We start from the raw sequence: 13301 nt of genomic DNA on the forward strand, positions 1-13301 counted from the left end.
TTTCATAAATAATTTCAATTTCATAAACAGTGTACAGGTCATGCGCGCCTGTCAGATTTTTTTTTAATTTTTTAATTTTTTAAATTGTGTCATTTTCATTAAAAATTAAGTTTTTTTGTCCTTTTTATTAAAATTCAAGGATTTTTCATGAAATTTTGATTCTTTTTCATTAAATAAAATTATAGCATGATTTCTTGTTAAAATAAACTTAGCCCAAGCTTTTTTTATTAAAGTTCCCTTAGATTATAGCCCAAGTGCATTTTTGCCTTATTGATGCAACGACATTGGGCGTGGAATTTGCGGTTAACCACTCAATAGTCCAACTAAAACTAGGTATCAACACTGCCATTTGTAAAGTCGAACTTGAAAATTTTCACTTAAATGTTGAGATATCTCTAAATTATAATACTAGTGGCAAGTTACGATTTCAGCTTTAAAGTTCTCATTCTGTTAAGGGTGGTAGATTGTCAGCGGCCACCCACCCCTGAATTTGATATTATGGTTGAAATATAATATAGTCATCCTCAAACTAGGACACTCGTTACACTACTTGTTCCTTCCGTTGGTACCGTCAAACCTTTTGTTTTTGTTTTTTTGTTTTTTGGTTTTTTTTTTAACAAACGATATTATCTACACTAAAATTGAGGAGTAAGCTTAACCTCATAATGGGCTAACAATAAGATGATTCAAATTCGCTTTTGGTGAAAATCGAACCTGAAACCTCTCACTTACAAATAAAGAGAAATACCACTAGATTATAGTACTAAGTGGCAAATCTTTTGTTAAATGTAGGGGAGAAATTATGGGTATTTTATCAAGTCAATGTTGTAATTGGGGTGTTTGTAAAACACCCAAATTAGATAAGGTATAATAAAAAATGGATAATAATAACCAAAATAAGATATAGCAAGTCCCATGTCGAACTAACATGTCATTTGGTGAAAATTTAAACGTACCAAACAGATATTAACCACCCCAAAAAATAACATCCCTTTGATTTTGATACTACAAGAGGCCGTTGTACATTTAGATTCGCTCGTTCAACGATAATTTACCAAAAACTGGATAACTGCAAGCACACTATACGTGCATATTTGAGTAGCAACAATGCGTAATGGCCTGGAAACAAACATCACCCTTTTAACAGACGAAGGACAGACAATTAAACGTAGCATGCTGTGACTCCGCCGAGACCATTATACTAATACCCTCCATACTCGGCCAAAAATGCAAAGTGGAACTGAAACACCAGCTAAATTATCAAGACGCCGAAGAAACATGAAATAAACAGGGTAATGAATGAAGCATAGTAACATAACATTTGTACCCAAAAAAAGAGAATGAAGCATAGTAACATACCATCTTGTGGATTAATCAGTCATCCAGGTAATAATAGGACCCAGCTGCTTTTTGTTCCCTATCTTTCGTCGACTCCAATTTGTTGATTCTTGGGCGATAGTTAGTCGGGTCACGCCTAAATGTGATATCAAGATGCTGCATGCATGCATCATTTTGAAAAAAAATCAATGAAGAGAGCAAAATTAAATTCTTATCATCACACACTACAATAGTCACAGTCCAAAACAATCGAGTGGAATGAAGAAGTTGCAAGACTTACAGATAAGAAGAGATTCATCCCAGTCAACAATGACTGCGGAGCATTTGCGGTACAATCAATTGATGCCTGCCCCTCATAGACAATAACCCTATCTGCCAAGTAAGTAGCCATGATAAAGTCGTGTTCAACGATGAATGCCGTTTTCTTAGCATGTAGGATAAACCTCTTTATGACTTTAGATGCAACAATACGCTGCTCAGAATCAAGATATGCACTCGGTTCATCTATAAGATATATATCTGCAGGCTGCATTAAGTAAATCCAGATGTAGATTAGAATGTGTCCATGACAGGTGATTTGCATGCATCTTCACCAGCCAGAACAACGGAAATACTATAATTCATGGCCTTCCCAGTGCCAAACAATAAAAAGATTAAAAAGAGTGAAACTGTTATTGTGAACATGTAATCACTAGATACAATGTTACCTTGAAGGCAGAGGATAAACAAATGTATGGCAACATTGGCAAGGAAAAAAAATTATTTTAGGATTTTAGAGCACAAACCTAGGAATGACAGATGGTCATGATATATGGCCAAACATGTTCAAGGATAGAAAAATCTAAAACAAGTCGACAATTCCCTCCTACTCAAGATGCATCCATGGAAACAAATATAAGGGGTAGCATAAAGTGTTGAAAATGATTCATTTAGACACACAAAGGCCCATTTATTAATTCACATCAGAACCCTATCTCTCCCTTCCTATGAAAGGCTGATATAAGGGAAAAATAAACACAACTTCTGATTTTCAAAGACAGTTGAACCTTGTGACCTTTCACCAAGTAATTCAACTTAACTACCAAATCATCTGTTGAAAATCACGAATCCACGAAAATAAACAATGCTTATTGAAAACTTTAGGCTTCTAAATTTCATAACCAAGAAACAAAAAAGCTTAACGCCACAATGTAACAAAGCAACCCAGCTGAACAACATTATTCCACTAATCCAATGATTTATAAAAGGTGGATAATAATAATAATATACCTTCCCAAGGCATAGGCATAATGCAACCCTTTGCAGCTCTCCACCAGAAAGATTCAGAACTTCTTGATCCATTAATTGTTCAATAAGAAGAGGTTTCATCACATCTGACATGAATTGGGGGTGAGTATATGAATCACGAATTTTTGAATGTAACAAGGCTCTGACAGTGGATGGAAACTTTGGGCTGATTTTCTGGGGCTTGTAAGAAACATTGAATTCAGGTATTTCCACATCGGAATCTTCCACAGTATCAGGTTTCAATAGACCAGCCTGAAAATTGGGCATATGCTAACTCAACATCCAAAGCTGCAAAGTAATTATGACTGAAGAAAAAGAAATGAAAAATAAAGAATACCAGCATACGGATGAATGTTGTCTTCCCTGTTCCATTCTCTCCCAGCATTACAATAATCTGAGAATCAGTAAATTCGCCTTCAACCGCACGAAGCCTGAAGTTTCCCTGAGTTTTAGTCATTGATGGGTATTTATATCGTGCATATGTATCGATTTCTTCAGCACTTTCCTGTGGAGTCTCAGCAACCTGGTAAAGACAACAAAGTAAATCACAAAGCAATGATAAGTCAAAGGAGTCTTTCTGTTTTTTCCAGTTGCAAGTCAAAAAAAGAGCATTTCATGGACAAATTTATAATCTTGCCTTGAAGGTCAGAGATACATCCCGGAACCTAAGATTCTCTGTAGGAACAAATCCAGCCAAGAAGATGTTGATTCCTTCTCTAACTGAGAAAGGAAGAGTTACAACTCCATATGCACCCGGTTTCCCATATAAACAGCAAATGAAGTCTGATAAGTAATCCAAGACACTAAGATCATGCTCCACAACTATTACATAGCTGAAAATAAGAGAATATGACTATTAGCTAAATATGCAGACAATCAAGAAATGGAATCCAACAAAACCATGCAATTCAATTTTGAGGAAAGAAGAGAAAATACGAAATTAAACCTATTAGGCCTGAGCAAAGATCGGACAACTTGGGCAGCTTTAAGCCTCTGTTTGACATCAAGATAACTTGATGGTTCGTCAAACATATATATCTCTGCATTCTGTATGGCAACGACAGCAATGGCGAACCTTTGAAGCTCCCCACCTGATAAATCCCCTACCTTACGCTCTATAACCTGGTTCAGCTCAAGATCAGCACATAATTTTTCCTTCATATCCCTCTCATCTTTCTGACTGAGCACCTCCCCAACATTCCCTTGAACTGCTTTTGGAATGTGATCGACATACTGGGGCTTTATAATGGCCTGTTAAGTAAAAAGAATATTAAGCAAATTAGCAAGAAAAACAAATTTAACATGAGACAATATACTGGTTAGAGACAAGAAACGATGGCCAAGATATAGCCACAACACAACAGGTAAAATTATATTCATTTAAAAACTAAACTCATTTCCAATTTAGTACGAAAGGTTATGGACAGCAAAATTAAATGGTACCTTCAAATTATCTTCCAGGATACGGGTGAAAAAATTCTGCAACTCAGATCCTCTAAAGTAGGTCAAGATTTCCTGCCAATCTGGAGGATTCTGCAAAAAAAAAAAAAAAAAACCATCTAGATAAGATAATCGAAGAATGCACCAAACAAGTTTGAAACATAATAAACTTGTCAAAGAAGGGGAATTTGTGTAAGGAGTCTTACTTTGAAACGACCTAAATTTGGTTTCAACTTTCCACCCAAAACTTTGAGGGCAGTTGACTTCCCAATGCCGTTTGTTCCAACCAAACCAAGAACTTGACCTGGCCTAGGGACTGGTAACCTGAAATTACAAAATTTATGTTATCACAAACCACATAAATGCTCAAACGATCACTTCCCAATAATGTGGTAAGGAGCTAACCTGTGTAGCTTGAAAGTGTTAGGCCCATAGCGATGGGTTGTATCTTTGTCTAAATCCTTTGGCAAGTTAATGATTTGGATTGCTTCAAATGGGCATTTCTGCATCATCAGATGGTACATAGTCCAATTAATGCCTTTAAAACACAACTATTGCAGATAAAAAGACAACTGACAGTAACAGCACTTCTTACAGACCTTAACACAAATACCACATCCAATGCACAATTCTTCTGAGATGAAAGCAATCTTGGATGCAGGGGTAACCTCGACACATAGTTTACCTGCATATAGACCGATTAGTAGTGTGTATGTTTGTAGCACTACAGGACAAAAAACATAATAATACTAATTCCGGTTACAATAAAAAAGTGCTCATTAACAGAAAAGCAAACATAGTTGGTATGATAATGCATAACAGGAACTCACCAACAGAAACATTAAATCTATTTGGAGCTGTCTCATATTATGCAAGAGCTCATGCCTGTATTTTTAGTAACCTTTAATACAAGCTTTCCTTGATTTTATCTACCAATAATCTCTTTTAGTGGAAAGTTTTGAGCATAATTAAAATTTCTGAGTGTTTCTCCTTGCAGGAGGCATTCCATTACCTTTATTTCCTTTCATCATAAGTAGCTTTCACGACCACATTTGAATACAAATAATATGACTCAAGATAAATACCAAGTTACATGATAATAATAATATAAAAAAAAGGGGGTGACAAATCCAAGTAATCAAGAACCGTGCATCTTAGAAACCCTACAGAAAATATAATAGCAAGATCATAATTCAAGAAACAAGAAAAGATTCTATTGTTTTCATTAGAAATAAAAAACAAAACAAACCATTATCTGAGTAATTCAATTAATCCAGATATTTAATTCCTTTATGATATCAACAGACATATACACACATATTATTACATAAACAAAATGGAAATGATATAAGTGAGAAGAGGTAACTATAACATACCAGTGATGACAACAGGACAGCTCCTCTTGCATTCCTGGCGGCACTTCTTGGGTTTGCATCTGTCGGAGCTCACAATAGCTATGCGGGTCAATCGGTCTGACATCTCCTAATCTTCTTCTATCCACAGTAAATCCACGGATCAAATTAAGCAAAGATCAAATGGACACAGACTGAACAATAATCAAACTAAAGGTGCTTACGGGCCGGAAACTAATCAAATTTGGGCAAAACTAAATCCAACGCAAGCTGGCTAGTATATTAATTTTGCAACCAATCCAACCTAATTTCAGTACCCAAAGCTCAGAAGCAACCCAACATCTAAAACCAAACGCCTGAATATGTTTACAGGTATAAAAAATAATCCCCAATAGCATGAATTTCAACATTACTGAAAATCAAATCCCTAATTTCACCAAAATCCCCAACAATCACAAATTCACAAATCAAGTCCCCTCCTTTACATATAAAAAAATACCCAAATATCACAATCAAAAGCTGATTCTTTTACACAATTCGAAGCTCGAAAGGTGAATCTTTAACACAAATCTCAATCGCAAGCTAAAGGAAAGTACCTTGTTTGACAAGAGGAGAAAATGGAGGAGAAGCTTGAGTCGGATCAGCTGGCAGCTGCAAGTAGAGGAGTGGTAGAAATACACTGAACACTGACGGAGAACACGAAGCCGATCAAACGGCGATGGCGACGGAGACTGAGACTGAAAAAGGAAAGCTAGAGAGAGAAAGAGAGAGGATAGAGGGCGAGTGACGGTTAAGTGTAGGGAGAGGCAGGTGTGGGAATCGCTTGAGAGTCGGACGGTGGGAGGGAATGGTTCTGTTCATACCCAACTATTGACTGTTCACACCCAGAAGTTAAAAGACAAAAAAAAATTAGGGCATGTTAATTGAATCCAACTTTTTAAACTCAAAAATAATTTTCAAGTTTTATGTCTTAAAAGCTTGTTTAGTATGATTATTTTCAAAAACTGGACTCAAGATTAATTAAAAAATATAGTCTATTATCTAAAAACATAAAAAATGAGTTTTAAGAGCTTTTAAACTTAAACTCACTTATTTCTTTTCTTTCCCTCCTCCCCTCACTCCAAATCTCTCTCTCTATCTCTTTTTTTTTTTTTTTTACATTTCTCGTCTTTCATTCTATCCACTCTCTTCATTCTCTCGTTTTTTTCTCACTCCTCTTCCTCTTTATCTCGTCTGATCTTCTCTCTTCTTTCTTTTTCATTCAATCATTTCTTACTTTCTTTTCTCCTCTCTCCTCTTTCTCCCTCTCCTATGACTCCCTCTTTTTAGATATCTTTGTCTAGTTTAAGTAGTAAGATTTAAAATTTTTAAATCGCAAACCAATCAAGTTTTTTAATATTAAAGAAAATTGTTTCAAGAGATGTTCTTAAGAAATGTTTTGAGAAATGATAAAAAATTTCAAATAGGATACCAAACAGGCATGTACTTTTCCATATATTTTCTAGAATTTATAAATTTTATTGTTTGATTAACTTAAGACCAATTCCTTGGAGTAAAATTCAAATTTTAGGTTCTAAATTTATCTCAACTTACTCTAATATTTGGGGCAAATATGAGTTTTAATCCAAAACTCATTTCGGGGACAAATTTAGTGTAGGATTTACCTGAGTTAGTGAGGTTGGCCCACCATATATGTATATATTTTTTTTAGTTTTATATTTATAAATTTATTGAATCTAACTGTTAAAATCTAGTATGATCAAATCCAATGATAAAAAAATGATATAACGGTCTAAATTTAAATCCAACGGCTAAAGTAATTAAAAAAAGTCTTTTATGTGTTTTATATGCTTTCATAATGTTCCACGAGTTTCATGGTGTCGGTTTAGTGATTTTTTCAATATATATCAGAATCTAAATATTTTTAGGCCAAAATGTTCACAAAATTAAATTAGGATAGTCTACATAATTTTTTTTCTTTTTAAAGTTACTTTAAGAAAAAAAAGTCTAAATTCATTCTTTAATCATCTCGAGCTAAAAATTTAACCCATAAGGGTTGAGGAGAAAAACTGTTTCTCAATTAAAACCTAAATTTTCTGGGTTAAAAATTTTAGGTTTTAACCCAAAGATTGGAAATGGTTTAAAAGAACACTACAATTTAAATACGGAATTTGTTATTTTTAAACTCTCACGCATAGAAATTAGAAAATGACACTTATTTACATAGAATTTAAACTTGGGGATTGGAGGTCCCAAATTCCAAGTTTTTTTCCACGCATAAATTCTAGCTATATTTATAAATCCAAACAAAGAAATTGGTGCATGTCAATTTATAAATTATGATGTTTGTCCAAATTCCAAGTTTATTTCCCACATCCAAACATAGTATAACACACTCATCAGTACGTCCAAACCCTTACTGCACATATACATGTAATCGTACTAGTCCACTTTATCCAATATTCAATCTTGATCTCCTGCACATTTTTTTTCTTTAATGAAATGATAGTAGATTCTCATTCATAAAGAGAAGTCATTACAAAGGCCAATTAAGGCAGGGGAAGTCATCAAAAAGGGTGTCCATAATTATACTCAGTGAGAGATCCAACCAAACATACAAACAACAACAACAACAACAAAGCCTTTTCCCACTAAGTGGGGTCGGCTATATGAATCTTAGAACGCCATTGCGCTCGGTTTTGTGTCATGTCCTCCGTTAGATCCAAGTACTCTAAGTCTTTTCTTAGAGTCTCTTCCAAAGTTTTCCTAGGTCTTCCTCTACCCCTTCGGCCCTGAACCTCTGTTCCGTAGTCACATCTTCGAACCGGAGCGTCATTCGGCCTTCTTTGCACATGTCCAAATCACCGGAGCCGATTTTCTCTCATCTTTCCTACAATTTCGGCTACTCCTACTTTACCTCGGATATCCTCATTCCCAATCTTATCCTTTCTCGTGTGCCCACACATCCCACGAAGCATCCTCATCTCCGCTACACCCATTTTGTGTACGTGTTGATGCTTCACTGCCCAACATTCTGTGCCATACAACATCGCTGGCCTTATTGCCGTCCTATAAAATTTTCCCTTGAGCTTCAGTGGCCTACGACGGTCACACAACACGCCGGATGCATTCTAACACTTCATCCATCCAGCTCGTATTCTATGGTTGAGATCTCCATCTAATTCTCCGTTCTCTTGCAAGATAGATCCTAGGTAGCGAAAACGGTCGCTTTTTGTGATCTTCGCTAGATTGTTCCGGTCATTAGTGTGGATAAGTATATAAATGGATAGAGATAGGAAAGCAAACACAAGATGTACGTGGTTCACCCATATTGGCTACGTCCACGGAATAGAAGAGTTCTCATTAATTGTGAAGGGTTTACACAAGTACATAGGTTCAAGCTCTCCTTTAGTGAGTACAAGTGAATGATTTAGTACAAATGACATTAAGAAATATTGTGGGAGAATGATCTCGTAATCACGAAACTTCTAAGTATCGGAGTGTGGAGTCGTCTTGACTTGCCTTATCTGTCTCATAGGTAGATGTGGCATCTTCTCTGGAAGTACTCTTCCTCCATCCAGGGGTGGTATCTTTAACTGGTGGAGATGCACAAGGTAATGTATCAATTTCACTTGAAGCTTACTTGTAGTTTCAGGCTTGGTCAAGCGCGATACAAACCATGTAGTAGGAGTCCCCCAAGTCGCCGAGCTAGGGGGTCTGCTGAAAGAGGTGACAGACAAGGTAAGCAATCAGAGCTCCGATTGATTGTTCACCTTCTCCTCATCTTGCAGCAGCATGAAGGATAAAGAGAAGAAAAATGAGAAGAGATGATATGAGATACTTTTGCTTTTGAAGAAGTAACTTTCCACAGGCTTATTCTTGAACTGAGCTGGAGGGTTTTCTGGTTTCCTCCAGAGTATAAGGCCGACTGAAGAATTTGAGGGTCAAAACAAGTCCATCAAATCTAGAGTACGTTCCACCCTGCTGATATGGGATACTTTTGCTTTTGACAGAGTAATGGATGTATCGGCACGTGTGCTGTTACGCTTGTCTCCACATGCTTCCTTGTATCCTTCGCACTTGCCCTATCTGTTCCTCAAGCAGATGCGGAATCTTCCCTGGAAACATAAGATGTTGAAGATGAGTACTCGAGAGCAATGCCAGGTAAGTAATCAGGTAAGGGGTTCCAGGCAGTCAGTTCTTGGCTGGAAGCTTGATTCCAAGTGCTGACTGATTGCTCTCTTTCTCCTTGTCTTGCAGGTAAAAACAAGGCCAAAGGAAAAGACAGGGAAAAAGCATGATATGGGATACTCTTGCTTTTAACCCTGATGATATGAGATATTCTTGCTCTAGTATAGCTTGTTTGCAGAGGTATTATCGGGGGGAAAGAAAGCTGAATATTTCGAAAGGCTTCGTTGGGAGTGCCCTCTCAGATATGATGAAGGGTTGAGCATTTTTGCAGGTCTGCCTGTCCGTTGGGGATGGAGGTTGACATATATAGGAGTCTCCCTAACAAGTAGTAATGCTATTCCTTTACCCTGCTTGGTCATAGCACGGTAGTGGGAGCTGTCAGTTTCACATGTTTTAACTCTGTCAGAGCACTTTGAAAAAGTGGTCTGTGGTATCTGGCTCTCGAGATTCGGAGAACGATGCCTCTTCGATTTTTGAGAAAGCAATCATGCTGGGGGTCTGGCTCTCGAGATTCGGAGAGCAGTGTCTCTTCGGTTGATACACAGGGACTTTCCAATTATCCAGCAATGGTACTGTTCCTTTACCCTCTCTTCGATTTTGAGAAAGTAGTCATGTTGGGAGTCTGGCTCTCGAGATTCGGAGGACGGTGCCTCTTCGATTTTGGAGCAAGCAATCTTGTTGGGAGTGTTTTCTCGAATGTGAGTAAAGGTTGGGCATGTTTGCTAGTCTACCTTGCCACGAAGCACAGAGGTTGACACACAGGGAGTTTCCAATTATCCAGCAGTGGTACTGTTCCTTTACCCTTGTGGGTAATAATATGGTAGCTAGACCTTCAAAATTTATGTGTCTAAACTTTGTTAGTGTTGCTTCTTTGCTATTCTTTTACCTTTCTTGGTCAGAGCGATGTAGTGGGAGCTGCAAGCTTCACGTGCTCAACTTTGGCAGAGAACTTTGGCAAAGTTATCTGTGGTACCCATGAGCTATTGTTGCGTGTGGGAAGTGGGTGATTGAACAGTAAGATTCATGTGCTTTCTACTTCACCAGAAGTCTTCGACAGAATGCCCATAATTTCTGCAAAGCTGAGTGTGCGTGTGACAGGTGCTGACAAGGCTAGAAAAGTAGGTGCCTCTTCGATTTCTGAGATCGGCCCTCGTGGTCTCTGAGCAGCCCAGCTTTTGAGAAAGCGAGCGCCTCTTCGATTGATTCGAAGAACGATGCCTCATCGATTTTTGAGAAAGCAGTCACGCTGGGGGTCTGGCTCTCGAAGATTCGGGGAGCAGTGTCTCTTCGATTTTTGAGAAAGTAATCATGTTGGGAGTCTGGCTCTCGAGATTCGGAGGGCGGTGCCTCTTCGATTTTGGAGCAAGCAATCTTGTTGGGAGTGTTTTCTCGAATGTGAGTAAAGGTTGGGCATGTTTGCTAATCTACCTTGCCACGAAGCATAGAGGTTGACACACAGGGACTTTCCAATTATCCAGCAATGGTACTGTTCCTTTACCCTCTCTTCGATTTTTAAGAAAGTAGTCATGTTGGGAGTCTGGCTCTCGAGATTCGGAGGACGGTGCCTCTTCGATTTTGGAGCAAGCAATCTTATTGGGAGTGTTTTCTCGAATGTGAGTAAAGGTTGGGCATGTTTGCTAGTCTACCTTGCCACGAAGCACAGAGGTTGACACACAGGGACTGTCCAATTATCCAGCAGTGGTACTGTTCCTTTACCCTTGTGGGTAATAATATGGTAGCTAGACCTTCAAAATTTATGGGTCTAAACTTTGTTAGTGCTGTTTCTTTGCTATTCTTTTACCCTTCTTGGTCAGAGCGATGTAGTGGGAGCTGCAAGCTTCACGTGCTCAACTTTGGCAGAGAACTTTGGCAAAGTTTTCTGTGGTACCCATGAGCTATTGTTGCGTGTGGGAAGTGGGTGATTGAACAGTAAGATTCATGTGTTTTCTACTTCCCCAGAAGTCTTCGACAGAATGCCCATAATTTCCGCAAAGCTGAGTGTGCGTGTGACAGGTGCTGACAAGGCTGGAAAAGTAGGTGCCTCTTCGATTTCTGAGATCGGCCCTCGTGGTCTCTGGGGAGCCCAGCTTTTGAGAAAGCGAGCGCCTCTTCAATTTCTGAGACCAGCCTTCGTGGTCTTTGAGCAGCCCAACTTTTGAGAAAGCAAACGCCTCTTAGATTTCTGAGATCAACCCTCGTGATCTCTAAGCAGCCCAGCTTTTGAGAAAGCAAACGCCTCTTCGATTTCTGAGCAGGCGCCTCTTCGATTTCTGAAGCTCCGTCGAGTGCAGATTTTTATAAGGGCTGGCATTAAGTTCCAAAGCACACTTGAATCTCCACCAGTAGAAGCTTCATTCTTGCACTTCTAAGATCTTGATTTGTCCGACCTCTTCTCTCTTCAACACCTTTGAAAATGTCTGGCCCCTCCGACCGTCGTTTTGACTTGAACCTTGTTGAAGAGGCAGCCCCGCCTTCTCCAGACAACATATGGCGCCTATCCTTCGTCTCCCCTACTGGTCCTCTTACCGTTGGGGATTCCGTGATGAAGAATGATATGACCGCTGCGGTGGTGGCCAGGAACCTTCTCACTCCCAAAGATAACAGACTACTTTCCAAACGGTCTGATGAGTTAGCTGTTAAGGATTCGCTGGCTCTCAGTGTTCAGTGTGCAGGTTCTGTGTCTAATATGGCCCAACGCCTATTTGCTCGAACCCGCCAAGTTGAATCATTGGCGGCTGAAGTGATGAGTCTCAAACAGGAGATTAGAGGGCTCAAGCATGAGAATAAACAGTTGCACCGGCTCGCACATGACTATGCTACAAACATGAAGAGGAAGCTTGACCAGATGAAGGAAACTGATGGTCAGGTTTTACTTGATCATCAGAGATTTGTAGGTTTGTTCCAAAGGCATTTATTGCCTTCGTCTTCTGGGGCTGTACCGCGTAATGAAGCTCCAAATGATCAACCTCTGATGCCTCCTCCTTCTAGGGTTCTGTCCAGTACTGAGGCTCCAAATGATCCCCCTCCGGTGCCTTCTCTTTCTGGGGCTCTACCGACTGCTGAGACTTCTCCTAAGCAACCTTTGTGAAGGCTCCCTCTTGTGTGTTTATTTTGACTCATGTATATGTACATATTTGTAGCTTATCGGGGATATCAATAAATAAGCTTTCCTTCATTTCAACGTATTGTGTTAAATACACCAAAGCCTTCTTCACTAAGTTCTTTGAATTTTCTTTTGTTGAAGCTTGTATGTTGAAGCTTTCTGAGTGGAGCATGTAGGTTGGGGTAGTGTTCCCTTAATTTTCCGAGTGAGGAAAACTTCTCGGTTGGAGACTTGGAAAATCCAAGTCACTGAGTGGGATCGGCTATATGAATCTTAGAACGCCATTGTGCTCGATCCTGTGTCATGTCCTTCGTTAGATCCAAGTACTCTAAGTCTTTTCTTAGAGTCTCTTCCAAAGTTTTCCTAGGTCTTCCTCTACCCCTTCGGCCCTGAACCTCTGTCCCATCGTCGCATCTTCTAATCGGAGCGTCAGTAGGCCTTCTTTGCACATGTCCAAACCACCGTAACCGATTTTCTCTCATCTTTCCTTCAATTTCAGCTACTCCTACTTTACCCCGGATATCCTCATTCCTAATCTTATCCTTTCTTGTGTGCCTACACATCCAACGAAGCATCCTCATCTCCGCTAC

General features: G+C 38.9%; 1 protein-coding gene across 3 annotated transcripts; it reads right to left on the reverse strand.

Annotated features, from left to right (window-relative positions):
* Positions 1-868: 868 nt before the first annotated feature.
* Positions 869-6293, reverse strand: LOC126611380 (ABC transporter E family member 2-like). 3 transcript variants are annotated; one of them, XM_050279617.1, is made up of 13 exons: positions 6014-6293; positions 5442-5558; positions 4665-4750; positions 4471-4568; positions 4272-4389; positions 4069-4158; positions 3572-3876; positions 3263-3458; positions 2963-3148; positions 2608-2877; positions 1619-1864; positions 1360-1494; positions 869-1119 (listed from the first exon to the last, which is right to left on the reverse strand). In XM_050279617.1, the coding sequence occupies exons 2-12, from the start codon at positions 5542-5544 to the stop codon at positions 1375-1377; spliced, it is 1818 nt and encodes a 605-aa protein (XP_050135574.1). In that variant the 5' UTR covers positions 5545-5558; positions 6014-6293; the 3' UTR covers positions 869-1119; positions 1360-1374. The 3 variants fall into 3 exon arrangements, with proteins under 3 accessions (XP_050135574.1, XP_050135573.1, XP_050135572.1); XM_050279616.1 differs by having other exon boundaries at positions 869-1240; positions 5442-5555; positions 6014-6292; XM_050279615.1 differs by having other exon boundaries at positions 869-1240; positions 6014-6292.
* Between the last annotated feature and the right edge of the window lie 7008 nt (positions 6294-13301).

Source organism: Malus sylvestris, chromosome 17 (assembly GCF_916048215.2).
Source record: "Malus sylvestris chromosome 17, drMalSylv7.2, whole genome shotgun sequence".
Taxonomy (NCBI): Eukaryota; Viridiplantae; Streptophyta; class Magnoliopsida; order Rosales; family Rosaceae; genus Malus; species Malus sylvestris.